A 26,035-nucleotide genomic window follows, 5' to 3' on the forward strand; every position below is an offset into this window, starting at 1 on the left:
GGGATGGAACGAGCTCTGGGCTGCAGGAACGGGGATGGAACGAGCTCTGGGCTGCGTGGAGGGCAGCCAAGGGACCGCTAATTGCTCTGCCTTAATGAGGCCGTTCCATGGGCACAAACACTCCGCAGAGGCCGAGGGAGGGGAGGGCACTTGGCTTCCTTCTGGGTGAGAGGAGAGAGACACAGGCCCGACAGGAACCCGGGGACTGTCACTGGGGTGATTTGGGGGCGGGGGGATGAGGAAGCAGAAACGGGGCCGGGGTGGGCAGAGAGGATCCTGTGGGGCACGGGACGGACACACGGATGGGTGCAGGGACAGACACGCTCCTGCCCATGTGAAATCAAACCCATCCCTGGGCATGAGAGGATCCTGGTGAGTCAGGACATCAGTGTCACCCCTTTTGTCTCCAACGAGGTGGGAATGCAGCTGGTGAGACACCTCAGGGGTGGCCATGGGGAGACAGAAGGGACGAGTGGGGGAACCAAGAACACCCTTCCTTGCCCTGCCACCACAGCCCGGGGGTCTCAGTCCCCCTGGGGGCTTCATTCCTGTCTCCTACAAGGGGAAACACCAGGTAATGGAAGTCAGAGGTGCTGGGCAGAGCTGCAGCGAGGTCCAGAGTGTCTCAGTGGCAGATCTGCCTCCAGAACGAACAGGGACTAGCAGGCTCCTCGTTAACAGACTGATTAAAATCATCATCATGGGGTCGTCCCTCTGACACAATGAGCTGGTGTGAGGACCTGGACACAGATACAGAGGACCTGGACAGGGCTACAGCCCCCAGCCCTTGCCCTCACCCAGTGCCTGCTCTCCCGTGCTGCTGCAACAAGAACAGCCATAAACAGTTAAAAAAAACCCAACGGAGAGGAACCAGGAGATGAAGTTACCAATCATCCTGCTCTCCTGCCAAGTGAGTTCACGTCGTCGGAGCCTCTTTCTTGGCCAGGATGAGGCAGCAAGGAAGAAAAATAGCTTTCCATGCAAAGTGGGGGGAAGAAATGTACTTGGATTCCTCTGCAGAGCAACATTGAGCCCTGAAATCAATCTGCCCCAGCGCCCACAGCTCCTCTGCCCGCTGGCACCGGGACAGGCCATTGCCAGTGACAGGGTTGAGATGGAGTCAATGAAAACACCCTCCCAGACGAGCGTGTTGGGATTGATGCTGCCCAGGAAGGCATTTTAATAGTGGCCAGATTGCCAGCGTTTAGGGTTCGTAATGCGCTCGGGATCAAATGTCCTGATATTTCAAACCCCCTCCCGGGGGCTCGTTTTATAAAGGAAAACAACAAACCTTGAGCCGAGAAACAATAAATCACGGCACCTCTGCAGCCTGTTCCCAGCAGCCCCACGGCTGAATTCAGCATCCTGAGCTGCTGAATCCCTGCCTGGGAGCTGCAATCCCCACGGAGCTGCGGGGTCGGTGTGGGGACATCAGGGGACCCGCTCCGTGACGGGGAGAACTGGGGGAACGGAGAAAACTGGAGCTCTGGGCACCTGGGGCAGGGATGGAGCAGTGCCAGGGTCGGGAAGGAGCAGTGCCAGCCCCAGCGACCTGCCAGCACAATAAATGCATTCCCTGGCATCGCCGAGCTCCCGGTCCTGACCGCGCAAAAAAAGCCACGGGAAAGGGGAAAAAGAAAAGGAAAAGAGCAGGAGAAGGTGAAGAGAAGGGGAAGGGGAAGAGGAGCTGCCCCGAGAGCCATGGAGAGGTCCAGGGCTCCTGCTCCTGACACGTGTTCTCTAGTATTTTTCCACAGTCCCAGCAAAGGGCTCCTGCCTTCCCCTGAGAGCCGAGTGTCACCCGATCACTCCGCGCCGGAGACGGGGATTTAACGAGGCCAAGAGTGACCGGCACAGGGTTGGGCTGCTGCCAGCTCACAGTGGCCTCCTCAGGAGGGTCCTGGCCTCCCTGCACGCTCCAGGCAGGCGTTCACCCACCTCCTGGTGCCACCCGTGGGGAACGGGCACGTGAACCCAGCGCGAGGTGGCACAAACCCCACCACGGACCCGAGCGCTGCTTCCCTCGCTGTCCCCGCCTCGGGGTCCCACAGCTGAGCTCAGGGTTCCCCAGGGATGGGATCCCTGTCAAAGGGCCCCAGGACGAGGGGACACGAGCAGCAGGACAGGCTGGGCAGCCGGGAGAGCTGGGGGAGCAGAGAGCTCCGGCCGGGACACGGGATGCGGCGGCACAAGAGCCCGGAAGCAGATTTTAATTATTATTTTTTAGTGCACTGTTTGGCTTTGAAATTCCTTGGAAGCCCAACTCCAAACAAACAAGGACATTGTCTGGGGGAACACGTGGAGGCTGGAATCTGGTTGAGAAAACCCACGGGATCACAAAGTCCCTGGAGTTCAAGGATCAGCCACCGAGCACGGAGGGTCCGCGGGGACCCGTCCCTGGCCCGGGCTGTTGCTTCAGAGCACATCCTGCCCCTGCCCCACACCAGAGGGGCTCAGGGCTGATGGGGGGTCCATGGAAAACGCCCCTGTCCCTGTCCTGATGCTCCAAGTGGTCAGAGCAGCCACCGGTGCCGGGGGATGCAGCCTCAGCATCCACGTGCCTCCGTCCTTGAGCGCGAGCGGACGCGCGACGCCTGCCAGGATCCTCCCGGACAGGAACAGAGCTGGATTGTCACAGGGAGCGGAGGAGAGGGAGATTGGGACGGGAGGAAGGATGAGACAAGTTCCCCTTGTTACAATTCAGCACTGGCAGGAAGGACAAGCCCTCCCCGTGCCATCGCCCGGAGGGATGCCGGGATCCCAGGGCTGGCAGGAAGGTGCCACTTCCAAGGTCCCTGCAGGGATGGGAACAGCTTGGACCCCTGCTCCATGAGGGGCCGCGTTGCCCACCTGCTCTGGCCACTGGCACCGAGCCCCACACATCCCCTGGAGGTACCCAGAGTCCCCCCAGCCCACTCCAACCGGTGAGAGAACTAATCCAATTCCAACATGAAGTGGGATTTTTTTTTTGTAAGAGAAATGGATGGGAGGCTTCACCAGCCTCTGATTTTTTAGTGTGGCCCTGGAAAAAGCCCTGGGGGTAGGGAACCAGCCAGCTCAGATCAACTGAGAAAATCAGTGCCTGTGACAAATGTCCACAGGCAGCGACGTGGGAACCGAGGGAGCGGCAGAAGCGCCGGAGCTCCAGAGCCTGCGGAGAGCAAAAGGGTTTGGGAGTGTGAGGACCAGGGGAACAGCAAAGCTCCGGGTACAGCAGGTCATGCCAAGGCCTGTTAGCAGCCTCCATTTAACACATCTCCCACAGCACAAGTGACACTAATCCCTGCAGGAAGGGAGCGGGGCAGGGAGGCAGGGGAGTGATGGGAGCTGCTGCACATCCCAGCCCTCCCCTGGCAGCTGGAGCTGCTGCTTTCCAGCCCCTCAGCATCAATCTCCCCCCATCAGATGCCAGCTCAAGCCCCATTAGCAGCAGGCACCAGGGAGGCCCCACTCCTGCTGGGAGCAGATAATGCCATAAAGAAGCAAATAAAGAGGGAAACCACTAATTGGATTCACGGGTCTCTCCAGTGTCCTGCCTGAGAGTGACATTATCTCCTCATCCCAGTGCCCAGCAGTGGGGACTCAGCAGTGGGGGAACTCATTTCTCCAGCCCCTTTGTGCTGGAGGAACCAGCCTCACCCCGAGGGAGCCTTCAGAGAGGAGCTGGAGGGGCACCAAAAGCAGAGACCTCCCTAAAGCCCGGGAGGGGAGCGGGGAGCTGAGCCCTGGCCTGCCCGATTCCACGCTATCGCCTCTGAGAGCAAAGGGTGAGGCCTCTCCCTAAAAATACACACTGCCCTAAAAATACACAGGGCGAGCTTAAATTAACCGTGCACACACACCCAGGGCAGCCACAGACAGCTCAGCCCAGCCACACGCAGCCCCCGGGACCCCCAGGGCCCCCAGGACCCCCGGGATTCCCGGGATCCAGCCCTGTGCCCCACTGCCCTTGGCAGAGAAACGCCCTCGGCTCCGGGATCCACCCGGGACCTTCCCTGGATTGCAGGGATCGGTTCGTCCACGTCCCCACCGCTCCCACTGCCCTGCACTGGAGAGGAAGGTGCTGGAAGCCCACAGGGATCCCTCACCAGGCAGAGGCTCTCGTGGGCCTGACCTAGAAAGTACCAAAGCCCCAGTCAGTGACTCTCCTTCCCGTTCTGCCTGTGGAACTGGGAGCAGCGAGACGGAGCTGAAACCACACTCATTCCGGCCACGGAGCCACCGGCGGAAGGGAAGCGCCACCGGCCACTCAGTGACTCACACGGTGCCCACAGAGGCACCTCTGGGTTGGGAGTTTGTTCTCAGTCACTTTTCGGGGTGGAACTCGGTCACTTTTTGGGGTGGGACCAAACGACAAAGCGAAAACCGCCGTCCCCAAACCTGCTGCGCAGGTCCCAGCCCCGCTCCTCCCTGCACCCCTTTCCCTCGTGTCCTCGCACAGAGAAACCACAAAACTTGCTAGAAATAATAAGAGGGAGGGAAAAGGAAAGGCCGGGGCCTGGCTCTGTGGGAAGCTGCCTCCTTCCCAATTTCACCCACCACAGTCTGGGCACACACAGGCATCACAAGGAGATGGGGAAGGGGGGAGCAGGATCCCGAGGGGAGCGGACACTCACGGTGCAGGCTCAGGGAGATGTTGATGGAACGTTCCTCCACAAACCCCTTCAGGTTGGGGATCTTGGCGCACTTGAGGATGGTCTGGGAGGCGCTGTCGCCCACGTGGACCCAGCACACCGTGTCCTCCACGTAGTTGAAGTCCATGGCCGTGGTCTGCTTGGCGCTGGTGGGGGTGATGTTGGGCACGGGGTTCCCGCTCAGGTACGTGGCCAGGATGTTCTGGGAGTTGGCGATGAGCAGCACGGGAGGGCGATCCACGGGCTCTGGGGGAAGGAGGGGAGAAGGGGGGGGTCAGGGCAGAGCACCTGAACCCCACACCAGCCACAGCAGCCTGCAGCCCAGCCCTTCTGGTCCGGCCAAAACACCACCGTGGCACAGGCGAGGAGGTGGCAGAGCAGGACATTCCTCAGGGAAGAGCCCAGAGCAGGGCCAGGGCCTGCAGAGCTGCCCCAAAGCATCACACTCCTCCTGCCAAGGGATCTCACCGTTCTTGGCTTTGCAGGATCTGTTGTCTGGCTGCAGGAGATACCCCTCCACACAGCTGCAGGTGTAGGAGCCCTCCGTGTTGGTGCACGTCTGGCTGCAGGTCCCGTACACGGTGCACTCATCAAAGTCTGCAAAAGACAGGGAAAACCCCGAGGTTTGGACCAGCAAACAGCCCCCCTTGGCTGCCTGAGGATGGAATGAGGTTTCCCCGTTTTCTCCAAGGCGGAGCTGCAGAGGAGGGGACGATTCTCAAGCTGAAGGGACCCTCACATTTGTCTCACAGGGAATCGAAGGGACCCTCAAATTGTCCTCCTGAGGAACTGAAGGGACCCTCACACCCAAGGCCACCCCATGACAGGACAGGCAGCCCCCAGCTCTCTGCTCCAGCAGGACAAGCCCTGCCTGGCCACTGAGCCTCCCCCCAGCCCTGAACCTCCATTCCCACTCCAAATCCCTCTGATCTGCAGCTCCCAAACCCCCGGCTCAGCTGCTCTTTCTTCTGGCAGATGACAGTGAGGTATCCCCCGGAGCTCCTGCCCCAGAGCTCGGACAGAGCCAGGAACAGCCCCTTCCACTTCTGCACAGGGACATGAAAGGGATGGAGACACCACAGTCCAGCACTTCCAGGCTCGTTTCTGGCATTACATTGATCCCATCACCCCTTGCTGACCCTCCCCTATTTTTCCCACCCTCTCCAAGGCAGAGACACCAGGAGCACCCTGACTGCACACAAAGGCCTTTTCCGTACTCCCTCCCAATATTCCTGACCTGGGCTTTCAGGAGCCACATCCACAGGGGATGGAGTCTCATCCCATCCCACCTGCCCCATGTTCCCCCCTGACAGGCGAGGTCTGCCCAGCCCCTTTTGCTGCTCCCAAGCTGGTGGCACTGGACACATCCCCGAGGACCCAGAGTCACCAGGGATGGGGTGAGGGCCCAGACCCACCTCTGCAGCTCCTGCGGTCCTCGGCCAGCTGGAAGGAGTGGTTGCAGTAGCAGACGGGGCCGGCCAGGGTTGGGGCACAGTGGTGCTGGCAGCCCAGGGCTGAGCAGTTGGCCAGTTGTTCTGCAGAGACAGGGGAGAGAGAGGAGGGAGGGTGTCACTGGGGCAGGGACAGGATGGACACCCAGGACCCGACTTCTGGCTGGAGGGGACCCCAAGACACCACCCCAGGCTTTGCTGGGGGCCCCCACGCTGCTCCCAGCTCCTCGGTGGGGACAGAGGGACCGAGACCCTCCCCACGTGGGGGGGTCTGAGCAGCCCCCACTGGACCCTGGCACTGCTGACTCCAACCCACTTCCAGTGGTGGGCAAGACCTGGCACTCCTGGTGCAGGAGAGGGGTGTGGGACGGAGCTCCAGGGAATCCTGGGGGACACGAGATACTCTGGAGAGCCTGGAGCTCCCCTCCCCTCCTGGCCCTGCCTGACCCAGTCACTCGAGGGCTCAGAGTGGGTGATGGGGGGGTTCAGCACGGGGGGCTCTGCTGGCACTGCCACACCTGGGATGTCTGCAAGGGCAGCTCCCCAACTCTCCGAGGGGAGCAGGACGAGGCTCCAGCAGCTGGAGCGTGAACGGGGGTGTCAACTCGGGGTGACGGTTTGGGGCGACGCCTTTGGGTGACAGTTCAGGGTGATGGCTTTAGGTGACAGCTCGGGGGGACAGTTGGAGGTGACAGCTCAGGGTGACAGCTCAGGGGGACAGCTCGGGGGGACAGCTCGGGGTGACAGCTCAGGGGGACAGCTCAGGGGGACAGCTCAGGGGGACAGCTCAGGGGGACAGTTTGGAGTGACAGCTCAGGGTGACAGCTCAGGGTGACAGCTCAGGGGGACAGCTCGGGGTGACAGCTCAAGGTAATGGCTCAGGGGGACAGTTGGAGGTGACAGTTTGGGGTGACAGCTCAGGGGGACAGTTCGGGGTGACAGCTCAGGGTGACGGCTCAGGGGGACAGTTTGGGGTGATAGCTCGGGGTGACAGCTCCCCTGCCCAAGCCCAGGGCGAAGGCAGGTCGGGGCTGGTTGCAAGGAAATGCCTCCCTGGGGCAGGAAATGCCTCCCTGGGGCGGCACCGGCCACGGGCAGGGGGGACTCAGCACCACCGAGGGCCGACAGCCCCAACATGCCCAAACCTGTGAGCTCCAGGTGCCCAAAGCTCAACCCTGTGAGCTCCAGGTGCCCCAAGCCCTGAGCAGCAGCTGCCCGGGGTCGGCCCTCGCCGCGTGCACGTGGTTCACGTGCTGCCGGGGAAAATCAGATCCCGCTTCAGCAACGAGAGCCATTGCTGAAATATTAATTGTGGGCTCGGGCACAGCTGCAGGAGCTGCCCCGGGCTCTCCAGTGCAGAGGAGCTGCAGCTCAGGAGGAAGCCCCTCGGAGCTGGGGGTCCCAGCGGAGCGGGGCAGGAGCCCCCCTGCCCGAGGCAGGGAAGGGTTGGGGAGCAAAGAGGCTTCAGAGCTCGGGGTCAGCCCGGGACACACATTTCTGAGCGACTAATCTGCGCAGCAGCACGCTGCTTTAGGGAGTTTTCCAGCAGGATTAGCCACGGGGACAGGCCAGGAGGGGGGACAAAGCTCCTGGAAATTAGGAAAAAAACCACAGCGGTATCTCTTATCTGGACCAGAACCCCAGGCCTGGAGCTTTTAAAGCCAGGAGACAATGCAGCTATTTCATGGCCTCGGGGCTCAGGAATGATGGGCATTCCACTTCCAAGCGGCTCTGGATAATCTCTGGATCTGAGAGCTGAGCTGAGCACGGTGGGGCTCACACCCAACCCCAGGAACCAGGGACAGACACCCTGGGGGGGGGAGCACCCCGTGGGGCAGCCCCCCCTTCCCGCAGCCCCCCCGGGACCACCCGGACCTACCCCGGCAGTGCGGCCCCTCATCGGAGCCGTCGAAGCAGTCGTGGAGCCCATTGCAGAGTTTGCTCATGTGGATGCAGAGCTCGGTGCCCAGGCAGTTGTGCTCGTTGGGTTGGCAGCGGGACACTTTGCTCTGGGGACCTGCAGGGCACCAAAAGGGCACAGGGGTCAGCACAGCCCCCAAACCTCCCTCGGTGCCAACGCGCTCCTTGTCCCGAGGCCGTGGCACGGGCAGGCTCGTGGGGGGCCTCTCCAAACCCAGCACAAGGAGGCTTAATCTCCCATTATTAACTGGAAAAATTACAAAGGAGGCCAGGTTTTATTTTTTAAGCTCCTCTGGAAAGAAGCAAAGCGTGGAGGCAAACAACAAACACACCGAAAATCGATTAACGGCCTGAAACCCCAGGAAAAGCTCCTGCAGGGTCCAGCACGGCTTCACACCGGGCTGGGGGTGGCTGCAGGGGGTGACACACAAACAGCAAGCCCTGGCACAGCCCCTGTGAATCCCGACCCCCTCCACAGGGTCTCCTCCCCTCCCTGTCCCAGACCCACGTTCCGTGTCAGGGTTGAACACGCAGCGTTTCACCAGAGCCACCAACACCCCTCTGCCCAGCCAAAACCACTGAAATCCCGTTTTCTGGGGAGCCAGGGGCCGTTTGTGCCTCCCTCTCCTGTCGGCAGGGCTGGCAGTGGGGACAGTGGCAGAAATAGCTCCGTGGATCCCCGCGGGCCCCCCGTCCTTCGCGCCCGCCAGCGCCGGGAAGGGCACAGCACCCGCCGGGCACCGTGGCCAGGCACGGTCCCGTTTTAGCCCAGTCACCTTCAGCGGAGGCTCCGACAGCGGGGTTTGTCCTAAATAAGCTCCAACTCCCCTTGGAGAGCGGTGTTACATCACACACAGAGCTCCGTGTGCCGGTACATCCTCGCATCGCGCGGCTCCGGGCAGTGTAGGCTCAGCGTCACCGCCCGAGTGACACAGGATGTGACCCCCACCCTGACCCCCACCCTGACCCCATCCTTGGGATCCCAGCAGCTGCAGTTCCAGCAGGAGCCCAGGGCCCCCTGGCAGCACGTGGAGCTGTGGAAAGGGGACCACAAACCCCGGGGCACAAACCCAGCCCAGCCAGAACCTGCCCCCATCCCTCTGCAGTGACACACCCCTGCCCCTGCCTGCACCAGAGGTGCCAGAAAAACGGGAATCTAATGGGCTCCAGATGGCTCCTCTGAGCCTCAAACACGTCCCAGTATGCCTCCAGTTAGCCAACTGGGCACTGGGACCACGGGCTCCTCCAGGATGGCAGATACGGAGCTCAGGACACCCAGGCTCTGCCACACCCCTTGAGGATGGGGGATTCCCCCCTTTCCAAGCCCCAGGGCACCCAGCAGGTGACTCCCGGGAGAATTTCCTACTGGGTGCCACTGCCCAGGTTTGTTTTTCACAGAGGGTGGGCCCCCAGTGATTGCAAATCACAGGATAATTAAGTAATATCAATATATGGACCAAAAGAATGAAGGGGCTGAAATGAAGCGCCCAGTTCATCAGTCAGAGCTGCTCTGCCGTGTCCATTATTCCCTGCAAAGAGCCTGGATCAAACCACTTATCCCAAACAGGGCAGGATTAATCCACAAGCCACTTTGTTTGCTTTTGACTGTGCTGGCGCTAATAAATGAGCCAATTTATTACATGTGACAAGCTTGTGGTACACCCCAAGGAGCCGAATTAGGCAGGAATGTTTAACCTCGAAAAACCACCCGGAAAAAAAAAAAATAAAAAAAAAAGGAGGAAAGAAGAAAAGCAGCTCTTCCTCTCCTGCAGCTGATTTGGCAACAGCCCAGAGAGAGACGCAGACGTGGGGGGAACGAGGTGAGGGGAGAGGCTGGAGGGGCAGGAGCTGGATGGCCCTGCTTGTCCCACCAGGATGCAGCTCCTGCTTGTCCCAGCAGGATGCACAGGGATGGCAGCAGTTGAGGGTCCTGCTGCTGCCCACGGGCTCACACCCAAACTCACACAGGATCAAAGGCAGACCCAGCACGGGAAGATGAGGGACCCGAGGTCTCCCGAGCCCTCAGGTCGATGGATGGACCAACCAACGCCGGCCACAGCTCGGCCGTGGCAAATTCCTTCCTCGGAGCCCCTCATCTCCTCTGATTTCCAATGGGATGGAGGCTCCTGTCCAAGTGTTTTCCGTGGAGCAAAAAGACTGAGCGGCCGGGCAGGAACCGCGCGCGAGCCGCTCGCACCAGCACGGGGAAGGGACAGGGAACACGTGAGCAAAGCCAGGGAACACTTCAAAGGATTCCCCAGGGAGGAGAAGCCGGCAGGTAGCTGAGGGCGTTCCAAGAGGCTCCGACAGGAGCAGGTTGGTGCCACGCAGAGCTCCCGGCACCGAAGGACGCGCGGAGCGGCCGCGGGAGCCGCGGCTCAAACGCGGATTAAACGGGAGCAATGAAAGTCATTCTCTCCCTGCCAGAGAGATAAGGGGGATGAGAGGCTGCTGGGAGCCCTGGTGCCGTGAGAAAAGCCGGCCTGGCAATCCCGGAGATACCGGGGGCATGTGCTGACAGGTCGGGAATGAGCCCAGCCAGGAGCAGGCAGGAGCAGGCAGGAGAATCCCCACATCCCCCTGCCCATGGGAACGGCACAGGCACCGCGGGGTGACCCCGATCTCCGCATCCCGGGGGGCACAGCCACCCTCTGGCTCCCTCCCGTTGCCTTGGGGTGAAGAGCAGGAACTTGGGAAAAGTGGGCAGAGCCCCTCAGGGAGGCCAAACCCCCCCCAGGTCCCCAGGGCTGGGCTGGGGAGGGAACAGATTCCCAAGGACTGAGCGAGTCCGAAGTTTGGGGTCCGTGATGGTGATGGAAACACGTGGATTCGGTCCCACACGTGGGCTCAGCCCACAGGGTGAGGAGAGAGGAGATGCCAGGCTTCGGTCTGAGGCTCCCACTTCCCTGTCCTGGAAGTGTCAAGCACGTTCCAAGGGGCTCAGGGTCAGCAGGTCATTCTGTGCCCCCCAGGAATGAACACTCAGGGGAGCTCGGACCAAACCCAAGAGCCTTCCAACATCCATGATGGACACGAGGTGCATCCACAGCACCGGACACTGCTCCCAGCAGCCACAGGGAAGAGAGAGGAGGAAGGGGAAGAGGGAAGAGCATCCGAGGGGTCCGTTCTCCCATCACCTGTCCACATGGATCGAGCAGGGACACGCGCAGCCAGGGGAACACGTCAATCAGGACAGATTCCTTCCAGCTTCCGAGTCCTCCCGCTGTAATTTTCCAGGGCTGCTGATTGACTGGAGTCAGGCAGCCCATCCCAGCCCCCCAGCCCTCCCACGGAGGGGCTGCTTGCATCACTTTGCCTTAAGGAATAAATAAACCCGGAGCCGAACCAGAAGCTGCTCTGGAGGAGACGGTTCTGCCAATCCAGGAGGAATCCAGGAGGCATCACTGGGACAGGGGACCAGGGGATTCTGCTGGTCCCCAGCAGTGACCCAGAATCGGGCAGAGGGAGAAAGTGGGACACAGGGACAGGTGGTTCCTTCTCCAGCCCAGCCAGAGCAGAGCCCCCGGTGTCAGCCCAGCTCTAACTCACCCCCCTGTGCAGACACACCCCCTCCATTCCCATCCCTGCACCCCATCCAAGCCATCCCAGCTCCCTGTTTGCTCCTGGAGAGACACCACTGCCCCAGCTGAGGTGGGAGCATCCCCAGTGCTGGGGCCATGGGTGTCCAAGGGGCTCCAACAGCTCAGATCAGTAAAGTTATTTCAGCATCCCAATCCCAAAACACACCAGGGAGAGCAGCATCACTTTCCCAGCTGCTCCCCAGGGACTCCCAGAGACCTCCTGTCCCTGCTCCCAGGGAATGGGAGGACAGGGAATGCTGGGTGCCACTGCCTGGCTCCCGACTCCTCCTTCCTCAGGTACATCCATTTTTTGATGGGGACAAAAACAGATGAGTGATTCCCTGGTTTGTTCCGGTGGATCCCAGGCCTGGAACAGCAGACAGATGGACGGATGGACGGATGGATGGACGGAATGGACACCCCCCACCCCGGGGAGGCTGAGGTAGAGACGTTGTGTGATGTCTGCTCAGGGCCCTGGAACGCCCGTGGAATGGATGGAACAAACCCAAAGGAGGAGGAGGAGGGTTAGGAAGGAAAGGCATACATACATATATCGGGAGATTCATCCGAGCCATCCGGACAATCCTTCTCCCCGTCACAGCGCCAGCCCTTAGATATGCACGTAATCTGATCTTTGCATGCAAACTGTTTGGGGCTACAAGTCTTCGGTGCTGGATGGGAAAAGAAATAACGACAATAAACAACGTCAGTTTCTTCCCAGAGACAAGTTGTTTCAAAAGAGAAAAAAAAAATAAAAATCAAATTTCAATTAAAGGGCCGAGATTGGGGTTTTTTTTGGGGGGGGGGATGATTTCTTTCGGCGAAAGTTTGAGCCCGGCGTCGGATCCATCAAACCTGCCCCTGAGGAAAGGAGGAAATTTAAGCTGGAGCATTAATTACACCGGGAGAAAACAAGAGCTGAGTGCTGTGATGCACTCGCAGATTTTAAAGATCATTTAACTTGGATGAATTAGCTCCTGGGAGCCAGAGGCGCTTTGCTCTCCGTGCTAGGCAAGGAAAAAACAGGGGGAAAACAAGCAAACCCAAATGAGAACAAATTAAAAAGTAATGTTTCTTTAAATCATGAGGACAAGAGTGGGATGGCATTTCATCCATCCTGGGCCCAGGACCCTGGGGCAGCCCAGGGAGGGGGCAACTCCAGCACCACCCCCTACAACACACAGGGATGGAACGAGAACGGAACAAAAACCAGCAGGAAAAGCCAAAATCCAGAGGCTGGGAAGGGAGAGGGGTTGGGAAGAGCCTCCTGGCTGCACCCCGAGGGTGTCACTGCCATGGGGGGGTCACTGCCCAGCCCCAGCCCGGGGAGGGGTCTGACATCCTGCAAACCCAACACAACTGGGAAGGGCTGTTCCAGCAAGGGCAGCCACACGCAATTCCCAAAACATTCGTCTCGTGGCATCATCCCGGCTCCCCTGCCAAATTCCCTGCTCCAAGGATCCACTTCCTGCTCGGCCTGTGGAAGAGGGGTCTCTGTGTCTGCATCCTCCTCCCCAGCTCCTGTTCCACAGCGGGGACGCTGCGAGGGGAGAGGATAGGGATGGTCCAGTCCCCAATCCTGGTCCCTGGAGGGTGGGAGGAAACCCTTCCCACCCTGTCCCAACACTGATTATCCCTCAGACCCACACAGGGCTCCTCCTGAGCCGTTTGCTGTGACTGAAGTGCAGCTCCTCCTGCAAACCTGCTCCCCTCCTTCCTTCCTCCCCTTCCCTCCACGGCAGCGTGGGAGCTGCTGCTCAGCACCACGATGGCACAGCCAAGATGGAGCCTGGACGGATCAAAATGGATGGAACATCCCCGGGGATGAGCAGATCCTTCCCCTCCACCTTCCCTGGGTGACCTCTAGACCAAGTTTGTCCCCTTCCTCCCATTGGGCTCAGGCACCTCCTGCTCCACCAGCCCTCTCCCGACCCAGCCCTGCCGCCCCCTCTCCCCAGAGCTTCATCTGCCGCCTCCATCCCGGCCACAAGCACAACCCAACGCGGGATTCATTAACAAAACCACAGCAAAGAACCGACACTCCCTTGGATTTCCTGCTCTTCCTCATCCTCCCGGATCTCCGGCAGCCGCAACGTGACCCACGGCACCCGGAACCCACGGCCCGGCGCCTGCCCCGGCCCAGCTCGGCTTCCCGAGGGAGCAGCAGGGCTACAGCAGGGCAAATCCCTGGGAAGCCATTCCCAACCCACTGCCCCGTCCCAGCCGCTCACGGGAGGGGAAACCAGGGCCAGTACGTGGGGTTGTTTTGCACTGGGAACACCAATCCTGCGGCAGGGATGCTCCAAGGGGGATGCTCCAAGGGATGCTCCAAGGGGTCATCCCCCAGCACCAGAACATCCGAGCAGCCCCGGAGCAGAACACGTGGGATTTCTCCCACATCACACCTCGCCAGGCTGCACGTGCAGCACGGACCACGCACCTCGGGGGCACCCAGGGGGTGATGCCCCAGGCAGGACCACCCCGGGGAGCCACCCTGACCCTCCCTCAGTGCCACTGGGACACCCAAACCGAGCTCAAACCGAGCTCAAACCGCCCCCTCCGCCATCCCCAAACACCACAGGGCATCTCCCAGGGCAGCTCTGGCACTGCTGCCACAGCTCAGAGCAGGGGGAGGAGGGAAGGACATCACTTCCCACTCGGCTCCTGGGCAACCCCAGGCAGCCCCTGTGCCCGCACAGCGTGTTCCCGGCGCGGGGCCTCGGTGCCAGGTGGACAATTAGAGAAGGTGTCTGTTCATGGCTCCTTCACCCGGAGCCAAATTCCCTTCCCCAGCGGCAGCGATGGCAGCGGCCAGCGGAGCTCCAGCCCCGGCAGGGGGAATAAAAGGCGCCTTCATGGGCGCACAATGGGCGGCTCAGAGCGGGGCCGGGGCAGCTGCGGGGACACATCCAGCCTTGGCAGCCACGGGAGAGACCCCGGCTCGAAAGGGACTCGAAGGGGACAGAGTAGGGGGGAGAAACGGGGCTAAAAAATGGCTGAAAAATTGTCAAAATAGCCAAAAAAGAGGTAAAAAATGGGGAAATTGGAAAAAAAAAAAAGATGCAGAGGAGGGTCACAAAAACTCAAAAAACCACTCAAGGCAAAAGAACCAGTAAAAAAAAAAAAAAAAAAAAGACCCAGAGGAGGGTCCAAAAAAAAGAACCAAAAAAACCACTCAAGACTAAAGAAACCAAAAAAAAAAAAAAAAAGAGCCCCCAAAAAAGGGCCCAAAAAAAAAATAAAAAAGGTCAAAAAAAGGCCAAAAGAAAGGCTCCATCCCCCCCAAAAAAAGCCATTTGGGTGCAAGAAAGGAAATTGCTCTTCTCCAGGACAGGGTGGCAACAGATGCCCCCGCGGGGTCTTCCCAGGTGGGAAGGGGACCAAGAGCCTGGTGCCAGCATCCCATGGACACCCAGAGGTCTCATGTTGGAGCAGGACGGGTGGGGAAAAAGGGTCTGCAAAGAAAAACACCCCAAAACATTTGGGTTTTTGCCTGAAATGAGAACTGGACACCGAAAGGGGCTGTTGGAGAGGTCGGGGAGCAGGTCCTGGACCTTGACCTCCAGCACAGGGATGAGCACAGCACAGAAACCTGGAGGGACTGGAAGCAAGGCACAAAAACACCAAGGAGCTCCTTCCCAGAGCAATCCCTGCTTCCTCCTCGGCCCAGCTCCTCCTCCTCTCCTCGGGAGGAGGCTCCGGCCGCTGCTCCGCGGAGGAAACGGCGCTGGCCATAAACACGGAGCAGGATTCCCAAACCAGATGTTCTGGGGGGAGAAGAGAGCACGGAGGGAGGGAATAAACCCACCCTGGAGGCAAATAATCCCACTCCAGGGTAATCAAAGGCTTCAGTCCCCACCTTGTGTGGCCACAGCACCCCAGAACGGGGAAGGATGTGGTGTTTTGGCCAATTTTGGCCTTTCTTTGGTAGAGCCTGTTCCATCAACCAGATAACACCACATCTGCATCCCCGTGTCCCTCGGTCCCTCCCTGTGGGTCGAGGCTGGAGCAAACCACAAGGCCATGGCCACTCCTCCCAGTTCCCCCAGTGCCAGCTCGGAGCCCTGTGGCACCGCGTTGCCAGAGCCTCCAAATCACCCAACACGTAAATTCAACCCCATCCAACACACACCATCGACCTAAAGCACATCAGAGCCACCTCACCCTTCATTTTCCTCCCCTACATCATCCACCCTTTGTTCCTGAATTACAGAAAAAAACTGGATTTGTTCCTTTTTCGTGTGCTCGGGACTTGGAATGTCCTGGAATTTCTCTGCAGCCACAGGACAGGCCCCGGGAAGGCCAAAGCCCGGAGCCCCCCCAGCTCCATCCCACTCCCTCCTCCCAGGGCTGGGGCTCCAGCCCGATCCTAAAGCCCCAAATCACGCAAATTTTCCGGCTCCTCCGGCTCCCAAAAGCCGACCCGGGGTAATAGAGACATTTAAAATACCGAACCCTCAGGTCTGAGGCACATTTTTTCCAGGGGGGAAAGGGAAAGGGAGGCTCAGCTGTTTGTTTTGCGTTTAAATGCGCCATCCCAAAACAGTTCAAATGCATTTTTGCAATTCCTCCATCCGGCCCCCTCCGAACGGGGGGAAGATTCAAACCAGATCCCTGCTCCAGCCCTTCCAGGACCGAGGCAGCTCCCGGGGCCATTCCCAACGGGAGAAGCCGCAGGTATGTGGCCAGGCTGGGGGAGGGGGGCTGGCCAAATGCTAAGTAAATATTGACTTTAAAATACATTTATTTTTTTCCCCCCCTCTCTCCTTTCAAGTCAGCCCACGGCATCGGGATCACGAGGCGTCCACCTTCCTTAAAAAAAGGGGATTTGGAGGAGCCAAGCCCAGCTGTGCTCTGCCAGAGGTGTTGGAATGGCAGCTCAGTGCCAGTCCTGGGACACGCTCTGGCACAAGGAATGGCTCTGGAGTGGGTTCACCCCAATTATCCCCGTATTTGGAGCCCCCAAGGAGACAAACTGCACCCAACAACAAATCCCAAACACCAGCAGAGCCCCCACCACGGCTTCAGTCCCAGTATTCCGGCGCTTCCCTGGTTTTCCATCCCCGGTTTCTGCCCATTTCCCCCCCCCCAGAGGAGGGATGATGCTGCTGGGAAGCAGCTGGAAGCTCAGCCTGTCCCCAGCTCCATCCCGGGGCAGGGTCAGGGCTGGGACCCCCCATGAAACATCCCAGAGCCCGGAGGGACAGGCAGGACAGGTTCCAGCTGCTGCCCCACCCCAGGACACCCAGAGAGGATCCCAGAACCCTCAGCTCATCCATCCCGAGGCCACCGGCACATTCCCGGCCCCTTCCCAGGCTCCACACACGCCCCCACCACCCACCCATCCCTCCCCACGGGGCACAGACTGGGAGCAACTGGGTCCCTGCTCCGGGTACCCCGAGCTCTGGGGGATTGGGACACGGCATCCCAACGTCCCACTGCGCTCCAGGGACAAGCCCAACTCCCGGCTCGCTCCGTGGTCGGGGCAGGGAGAGGTGACCCAGCCCAAAGGCACGGGGGGGGGGTCCCCAGCAGCCCCCCGACACCCCCAGTACGGGCACCGGGGTGGGATTCCCGGCAGCCGGGACCTGCCAAGCCGAGACAAAGGAGCGGAGCGAGGACGGGGGGAAGGAGAGGAGGAGGATGGATGGGCAGAGCGCGTCCCGAGGGAGGCGGGAGGTGGAGGCAGGAGACTGGAGGCAGGAGGTGGAGGCTGCCCACCAGCATCCATCCATCCATCCATCCATCCATCCCCACGGGGCGGGGAGGGGGGGGAAAGGGGAATAACATCCCACTGCGGCTCCCGGGCCGCGTCCATCCCGCAGCTCCGCGTCACCTGACTTCAAACGCATCCGGGGAGGGGGGAGAGAGACGATTTCCATGCGAACACGCATCAGGAAATCTGGGAGGAATGCGATCCCCCCCCTACACACACACACACCCCGCCCAGCCCCTTCCCCTCCCGCTCCCCGGGCTCCGGCAGCTCCGCCGCCTTCAGATGAAATCCATTTAAAAAAAAAAAAGGGGAGGGGGGGAAAAAGGAAAGATTTGCATTTTAAACCAAATTCAGGAGCCGGGAGCTGCGATCCCCCCGCGTCCCCTCCCACCTCCAGCCCCACCGAGAGTCCGCGGCAGAACGAGCTGAAAAATGGCAGGAGATGGAACCAGATGAAACGAAGCCCCGGCGCTGCCAGGACTGGGGACAATAATAATAATAAAAAAAGGAGCTGGATCATCCCAGACCGTGGTGGGGAGGGGCAGCTCCAACCCCGCGGCTGAGGGCGATCCGAGGGAGAATCCTGCTTTTTTTTTTGATTTCTTTCTCTTTTCGCAGCTTATCTGCAATTTAAATGAAAAAAAAAAAGGGGGGGGGAGGAGGAAAAAAAAAGGGGAAAGAAAAAAGCATTTTCAGCCAGGAGAAAGGGGCTTAAGTCCTCTGGGTGCAGTGGGATGGGCTGCAGCCGGCCCTGGCCCGTGGCCATCCCTGCCCTGTCCCCCTTTTCCTGCCCCAGAGGAGGGATGGGGAGGGGGCAGCAGGACTGAGGAGCCCCCCCCAACCTCCCCTACCTGCTCGGGCTTTATTCCCTGTATTTATCCCAGCAATAGGAGCGGGATGTTTATACCCTGGGCAGTTGGGAACCCAAACAGGCTCCGGTGGTTATTTATGGCCTGTGGCTGGAGCTGATAAGGCTCCCTCCAGAGCCCTGCCTGCGCCGGGAATAAAGCAATTCCACAGGATAGATTAATAGGCATTTCATCCCAGCAGCTGGGAGGGAGGGGAGGGAGGGGAGGCTGCCGGGGAGCTCGGAGGGGCAGGAGGGTCTGTGCTTCCTCCCGCCGGGCCGGGCATCAGCTCGCCAAGGCTTTCAAAGGGCTGGAGCCCGGCCAGAACCATTGGCCTTAATTCATTAGTCAACTCAATTTCGCTGCCTCCGCAAATAAGGACTTTGTCTGGGATGGGGAAACGGAGCAGAGCAGCTATTGTGCCCCGGGAGCGGGCAGAAAGGGCCCTTTGAGAGGACACTCTGCCGGAATAAAAGTCACTTTTATCCCAGAATAATTAGCATGCTCTGAGTACACTAATTATTCCGGCATAAAGGGACTTTTATTCCCGAGCAGCGCGGCCGCGCGGGGAGTTGCTCTGGATTCGGCTCCACCTGCCCGTGTGAACGCGGCCAGGGATGGTCCAGCTGGGATTTTTGGGTCCTTGGGGTGGCCACCCCACCAGGGCACACCCGGGGGGTCCCACCCCGGGATGGGCAGGGAGGAGTCACCCCCCGAGAGACGATGGAGGCTCTAGGAGGTTGGAGAGCAGCAAGAGGGGGATGAGGACACAGAGACCCAGCCCCGTCCCCTGCCACCTTCCAAGGTCCCCTGGGGACCTGGGTCTCCCGCTGGGTCCCCTGGGGGACCTCAGAGCATCTCCTGGCTCTGGGGAGCACAAGGTCACGGAGCCACCGTCGCCCAGCACAATCTCCTGCTGCTTCAAGGTCTCCCCAGGAACAACAACCCCCAGCAGCACCACGGCCCTGCCCCGCTCCTGCTGCAGCTCTTGGCTGCCACCAGCTCCCATCCTGGTCCCCGAAACCAAACCCAGGCAGCCCACAGGGACACGGCCCCAGCCACCCACGAGCTGCCAGCAGGACGGGCAAAGGTCTGGGGATTCCTCGACAGCACATCCCGGGAAGGCAGGGCCTGCACGGCTTCCAGGTGGCAGCTGCTCCGCTGGAAAAACATCCCTGGCACAGTGAAACGTCCCATCTGCCTGTAACTGGTACAAATGGTCAAAAAGGAATCGAAAGACCAATCTCAGGTTATCCCTGAGCTGATGCTCAAATCCCAGGTGCCGCCCGACCCCTCGGCATCTCCATGGGATGCTCCCAGACGGTTCCTGCAGGTCAGGGAATCCGGGTTTCCCCCGGTTTTAACTTCTGCAAGTCGCAGAAAAAGGGAAATTTACGATTTAATGCAGCCCAAAGGGCGTGGGGCCGGGGGGACGATGGCATCAGAGCCGCAGAGGAGGAGGAGGAGGAGGAGGAGGAGGAGGAGGAGAGCATCACGCCGGTGAGTAATCGCGGTGCTGGGCTCCAAATCCGCTCTTCCCCGGGGAAAACACTCCCGGTTGGGAGAGGAGAGGCTGAGAGGACCCATCTGGAAGGGCAGGAAGAGGGGCCACGGCGCGGGCACCGACCCAGGGCACCAACCCAGGGCTGCAGGGCCGGAGGTGCAGCCGGTGCTCCCTCGGTGCTCCCCCGGTGCTCCCCCGGCGCCCGCCCCGCGCTGGGAAGGCGGCCGGAGCGGGAAGTATTAAACCCAAGTGCTTCCTTTTCCAAACAATAAAAAGGCACCACGACACCCGCGGTGGGAGGAAACCCTGCACGGCCTCCCCCGGCTCCCTGTGCCCGCGCCCGCAGGGATGCAGGGACAGGGTCCAGCACCCGGAGAGGACGGGACCGCCACGAGCACCGTGGTTTGGGGTGCCCCTGCCCCCGGCCCAGAGAGCCCCAGCATCAGAAATCACCTGGAGCCGCTCTCCCGGCAGCGACAGAGCCGGGGACAGACAGGGGGGATCGTCACTGGCAAGAGGTGTCCCAAAGGGACTCTGCTCCGAGCAGCAGTGGGTGGGCACGTGGAGGTGGGTGGGTGGGCACAGGCTGGCAGCCCACCATCAACACACTGGTGCCTGCAGAGGGGCAGGGTGGGCAGGGGAGCGTCCTGCTGCTCCCCAGAGCCAAGCCTTTGTGTCCCCTCGCCGTCCTTCAGGCCACGATACTGCAATTGTGAGCGGGGAAAATCCCCAGGAGCCAGAGCTGAGGGACTCTGTCCCCCCCCCCGGGGGTGCAGGGAAGGAGAGGGAGGGGACAGGGGGAGGGACTGGGCCCTGAAGAGCCTGATGCAGGGATTGATGCAGGGTGTGGCCATCCCAGCACGAGCAGTGGCCACGGGGAGCCCACTGTGTGATCCAGGGCCACGAGCGCTCGGTCCCCTCACTCACAAACAAAGAGCTGGGGGCAGGTGGGAGAGACTGAAGCGACTCAAAGCTCTCATCAGATTTAAATATTTATGCCATTTGCCTGACAGCCCCCAGCCAACAAACCCAGCCAGGGCAGGTGGGCAGCAGTGGGAGGGCTCCAGAACCTTCATCCCCCTCAGCTGGAATCCTCCTCCTCCTCAGTTCAGTCACCAAGGGATGGATGGCAGAGCCCCAAGCCCAAGGGCAGCAATGACTCCCCTCGCCCTCCACACCCTCCAATTCACCAAGCAACCCCCGTGCTCGCCCCCAGCACACGCAGGATGTGACCCCCAAAACCTGCCTGTCCTCGGGACGTGACCCCCAACACCTGCCCATCCTCATTTGGAGAAACAGCATCTGGCAAGAGGCTAATTAGTCCACTCAATTAAAGATGCAACTTCCAGCTCAATTAGGCTCCCTCCCAGACATCCTCGATTCCCACTGATACCCCAGTCTGTGTGTTTTGGACATCACAGACCTGCTCTCACCTTCCTGACACTCCCCGGAGCCTGGGATGCTCTTCCCATCCCTCCCCTCGGTGCCACCACGAGCAGGGTCCCACCGGAGTAGCTCCAGCGAGGTCCTGATCCAACGTTTCTGCTGCCAACCCCACGAGAGGTGCCGGGACCATCTCTGACCCTGCAAAGCATCTGCACGGCTGCAGCCCCGCTCTGCTCCTCTCCCCGGCTCAGGAAGGACACTGGGGTCTATATTTAGCACTAGAAATGGCCAGAGCGCGTTGGGGAACACTAGAATAACACCCAGAACGGCCCTCACAGTCCACCCTGTGATTTCCCTTCAGAAATGAGAGGCAAGGAGCAAAGAAAACAACAAGTTTGAGCCGAATTGGAAAACGCTGCAAACATTCGGTGTGGCCGCAGCCGGCGGGTCGGGAACGGCGCGGGGAAGGGACTGGAAACTTAAGTCAACAGCAAAACCTGGGCTGTAAATAGCTCCAGTCGGCCCTGGATTGCAAAATCCCAAGGAGAGGGAAAAGCATCCCCTGGAAAGTCCAGCAGGGACGGAGACAACGCTCCGTCTGGGGGAGCCTGAGGGTGACAGCGCTGGATGCAGGACGGTCCTGGGCACTCAGCCTTGGCACCACTGGCCACCAACTGTCCCACACGAAGGGATGTCACAGCCAGAGGTGGTGGAGATGTTCATCCCAAGCACAAGGAGAGTCCTGCCTGCCTGGCAAAGCCCCCAGGACTGCGGGAAGGAAGGGGGTGGATGCATCCCATCGCTCACCAGCCAACCAGCCACGGCGGCCAGGGGTCAGCACCAACTCCAAGGACCCCGTTCCCAACCCTGGGACTGCCAGATTCATCCCAGGCACTTCAGCCGAGCCCCAGTGGCTCGTTGGGATGAGCTGGGAGCAGGACTCTGAGCTCAGCAGGGAGGGATGCACCCCCCCAGGCAGGGCTGGGGGCTGGATGGGGAGTCTGGGGGGGCACAGAGCAAGGATTTACCCGCAAGGTTGGCACAAGGAAAGTGCTCGAGGTGGATCTGGGAACCGAAATCATCTCCACGCCTGGAAGAGGAACCTCCTGCCCCATGACAAAGCCGTGGGCTCGCCCGCTGGTTACCGTGGTGCTGACTCAGCAGGATGCAGCACATCCTGTGTGTCCCCCCCTCCCCGGGCACTCCACGACTCTCTCGAGGGCCCAGCCCCGGCTGCGGTTTTGGGAAGCACCCCCTGTGCACCCACTGCACAGGCAAAGGGCACCTGCAGAGGCACGTGCTCCCTGTGCTGCTTTGGAGAGGCTCCTGGGGGCCCGTGACCTTCCAAAGGACTCTTTACAGGGTGCACGGGCCTGGAAAGGCTTCCCAAAGGCACAGCCCAACCCCCGGAGCACCAGGGGGGTCACACACACGGGTTCAGCTCCTCCTGCCTCCCGGGACAGCCAAACCCTCCCTTGTGGGCACCATCCCCAGAGTGCTCCCTATTTCTGCCCAAAGGGCTCCTGGTCCTCACCCTGCCCGTCCTCCATCCCCTTCCCCAACCAGGAGGTGACCCGGATGCTGTCACAGCTCGAGGGGTCCCCTCACACCCTCCCAGAGGGGGCAGGAGCAGGGCTGAGCTCAGCCTGTCCACTGTCCTTCCCCGAACACCCTCGTCCCAGACAGCAGGAGGACAGACTTTGGGAGACAACACTCCTGCCTCCAAGCTGCTCATGCCACCACCCCCCTCCCTTGGCGGACTCCAGGGCTGTGTTTTGGGGACCCCACCCAGCAGCTGCTTTACGCAGCTTTTCCCTTAACTTGTGTCCGAATTTCTGCTCCAAATTTTGCCTGTTCCTGCAAGAAGAGGGGAACGCCCGTGCAGCAGAGGAGAGGCCGGAGCAGCCCCACCAGGCACGGGCTGGGGGCAAAGAGGAACCAAGGAACGCCAAAGCACAGCCAGCTCCTCCAAAGGACGCTCCAGGAACCAGGGCCTTGGAGGCACAGGGCGGGCTGGGCACGGTTTTTGCACCCCATCATCCCAACCGGTGCTTGACACAGGAGGAAAAGCATCACCAGCTGGAGCAGCCCCCGCTCCTTCCCGGTTCGCAGGCTCCCCCGGAGCACATGGAACCGGCGCGGGGAGAACACGAGGAGCGAGTGGTGGGGCTGAGACACCGAAGGCGAGGGGGCTGCCACAGCTGTTCCCACCCCCAGGCCGCCCACTGCGCCTCGGGGAGCTCTGGGAGCGGCGAGGAGGCAATGCCTGGGCTTCACCCCAAATGGGGCAGCGCTGCCAGGGGGGCTCCAGCGCTGCCCCGTCCCCTCAGCATCGGTGCATGTCACAGATGGGGATGGGGGCACGCTGGCACCCCGTGGCACAGCATCCCCACGGGGCTCCGGGCAACCCCAAGCTCTGCAGAGCACGAGAATGTCGGACACCCCTCCCCTACCACTGCACGGAGGAACCCCCCCAGCCCTCCCTCGCCCGGGGGCAGCCCCTCTGACAGCTCCTGCCTTCTCCTCCCAGCACCACCCCAGACCTCCGCTCTTCACCTCCACTGAACCCAGCACGGCTCCAGGCACGTCCACGCACGCCCTGGGAAGCAGCACACGCACACACGTGGGCACACGTGGGCGCACACACACGGGCACACGTGTGCACACATGGGCACACATGGGCACACTCAGGGGTAGACATGGGCACACACAGGCACACATGGACACACACACGGGCACACACATGGGCACACATGGGCGCACACATGTGAGCCTGGGCACACATGGGGGCACACACAGGCACACACGTGTGCACACATGGGCGCACACACACAGGCACACACGTGTGCACACATGGGCACACATGGGCACACACAGGGGCACACACATGTGAGCCTGGGCACACACACGGGCACACACGCTCCCCTGGCGCTCACGGGACATTCAGACCACCAAGGCGGCGAGAGGGAAGCGCTGCTCCCAAACACCCCAGCCACCCTCAGCCACAGGTATTTCCAAAACAGGAACAGGGCAATCCCTGCCTGCCCTTGCCCTGCTCCCGGGGCCGCCCGGCTCTGCCACCGCAGGGCCCGGGGACACCCCAGGAAGCGGCGGAGGAGCCACCACACATCGGTGCCCTTTGTCCCCCCAGAAGAGCTTCCTCCCACTGCCAGCAGGACTTTGCCCCTCTCTTTTCCAGGAAGAGGCGAAGAGCTTCCAGAGCTGCAAACCACGGCGGAGGGTGTGGGGAATCGGGTCTCCGGACAAGGATGGGGACACTGGACCTTGCTGCCCGTGACATCCCGGGCTCTCCCGGAGCCCCACTGCACCCAGCTGGGGCAGTGGCAGACCTGCATCAGGGAAACCAGAGCCCAGCCAGGACTGCCGGGGCCAAGGCACCAGCTCAGGTGCCACCTTCTGCCTCCCAGCCAGCCCAGCCACACGCCTGCAGAGCGGGGGCCTTCCAGAGCCCTCTCCACATCCTCCCACCCACGGACTCGCACAGCTCCCGGCACCTCTCGCTCTGCCCGAGGCCCTGTGAGGTGGAACAGCACCGTGCCCCCCAAGGGGAGCCCCTCAGGGGGAGCCCCTCGGGAGGGCACAGTGCACAGGGAGGAGGGGGTGTCTCTGCCCCCAGCTCCGGCTCCTGGGGTGGAGGAGAGGATGGAGGAACTTCCCTCCAGCTCATCATCCTTCCACAGCCTCGTTTCCAAAGGCAACGCAGCTTATGCAATGAGCGATGCCTCCCTCCCGCCCCCACCAACTTCTGGATCCGCCGGCTGCTCCTGCTCGGAGCCACCTCTGAGCAGGGACGATGCCCCCGAGACCCTGGAGGGCTCCTCTGTTGCCCTCCTGCCCCGCTGAGCCCACCGGGTGGGTGCCAGGGGGTCAGGTGCCAGCTGGGGGGGGGCTGCGGGGTGCCCCGAGCTGCCCCGCTCCTGTCACCTCCCTCCAAGGGACACCGATGGAGTGCCCGGACCCCCGGCGGGGCGAGGAGGGGCCAGAGGGTGGAAACCGCAGGCTCCGGCCTCCCGCGGCCCCAGACACAAATCTGGGGCAGGGATCTGGCGTTTGCCCAAACCTCCTCCTCCTCCTCCTCCATCCCTCCGACCCGGCGACGGGTCAGGCGCTGCCGCTGCCACGACACCAAATCCCTTCTCCCGCTTCGCTCCAAGGTGGGTGAAGAAAGGGGACAGAAAAACCTTTCCCCGCTAAAAAAAACCCTCTCGCTCATCCGTCACCCCGGCCTCTCATTTCACCAGGCCGTTCCCATGCGTGCAGACGGGGATCTGTAAGAGGAAAACCGAGACACCCTCCTCCCCATTTCCCTGCTTTTAAAGGGATAAACAGCCCCGCGCGTCCATCCAGGCGTTGCGAGGAACTTCGCCACGGCCGCCGGTTCCCGGCTGGATCAGCTGCCAGCGCGGAGCGCGGGCGCTGCCAAGAGCGGCCCCTCGCACATTCCCAGCCCGGCCATGGAGCTGACGAGCTCAAGTATTTACTGAATAGATCAATAAGGGCCGGGAACGCGACGTGCGCGGCTTGGGAAAGAGCGGCTGGCGGGGGTGCTGGGACGCGCGGAACGGGGGGGGAGCTGGATGCGCGGATGGGGGGAGGCCGGACAGGCAAGACACAAGGACAGACGGACGGACAGCCCCGCCGCTGGGTAAACACGTTCCCGGTGTCACCAGGCCGGCCACAGCCAAAACTCCGCAGCCGGGCGTCGCGGCTCCGGGAGAAGCGGCCCCGGTTATGCAAGAGCGGGAGCGCGGGGTGAGGCCGGGCTGTCACGGCAGCGGGGGGGACCCCCGGCCCCGCGCACCCCCGGGGGGACACCGGGACCCCTCGGCCGCGGCTGCCGCAGCGGTGCCGAGCTCCAACTTTCCCGCTTGGCTGCGGGGAAAACTTTGGATGATTCCGGAGGAAAAAAAATGGGATGGAGGGCGGCCGGGAGCCCACGCACGGGAACGGGCGAAGAGGAGAAAAACGGGGAGG

At 61.3% G+C, this 26,035-nt stretch overlaps 1 protein-coding gene across 1 annotated transcript in view; it reads right to left on the reverse strand.

Moving 5' to 3' along the window:
* LRP1 (LDL receptor related protein 1) overlaps positions 1-12,330 on the reverse strand; it is a gene marked incomplete at its 5' end in the record, with an annotated part of 53,224 nt that extends 40,894 nt beyond the window's left edge. The window contains 5 exons of the mRNA XM_027703096.1: positions 4,617-4,880; positions 5,103-5,231; positions 6,050-6,169; positions 7,965-8,102; positions 12,135-12,330. Of these exons, the coding sequence (XP_027558897.1) occupies positions 4,617-4,880; positions 5,103-5,231; positions 6,050-6,169; positions 7,965-8,102; positions 12,135-12,330 (847 nt within the window). The remainder of the gene's footprint in view (positions 1-4,616; positions 4,881-5,102; positions 5,232-6,049; positions 6,170-7,964; positions 8,103-12,134) is intronic.
* Between the last annotated feature and the right edge of the window lie 13,705 nt (positions 12,331-26,035).

The sequence above is a fragment of the Neopelma chrysocephalum genome, unplaced genomic scaffold (genome assembly GCF_003984885.1).
Source record: "Neopelma chrysocephalum unplaced genomic scaffold, ASM398488v2 Primary Assembly neopelma1_205, whole genome shotgun sequence".
Taxonomy (NCBI): Eukaryota; Metazoa; Chordata; class Aves; order Passeriformes; family Pipridae; genus Neopelma; species Neopelma chrysocephalum.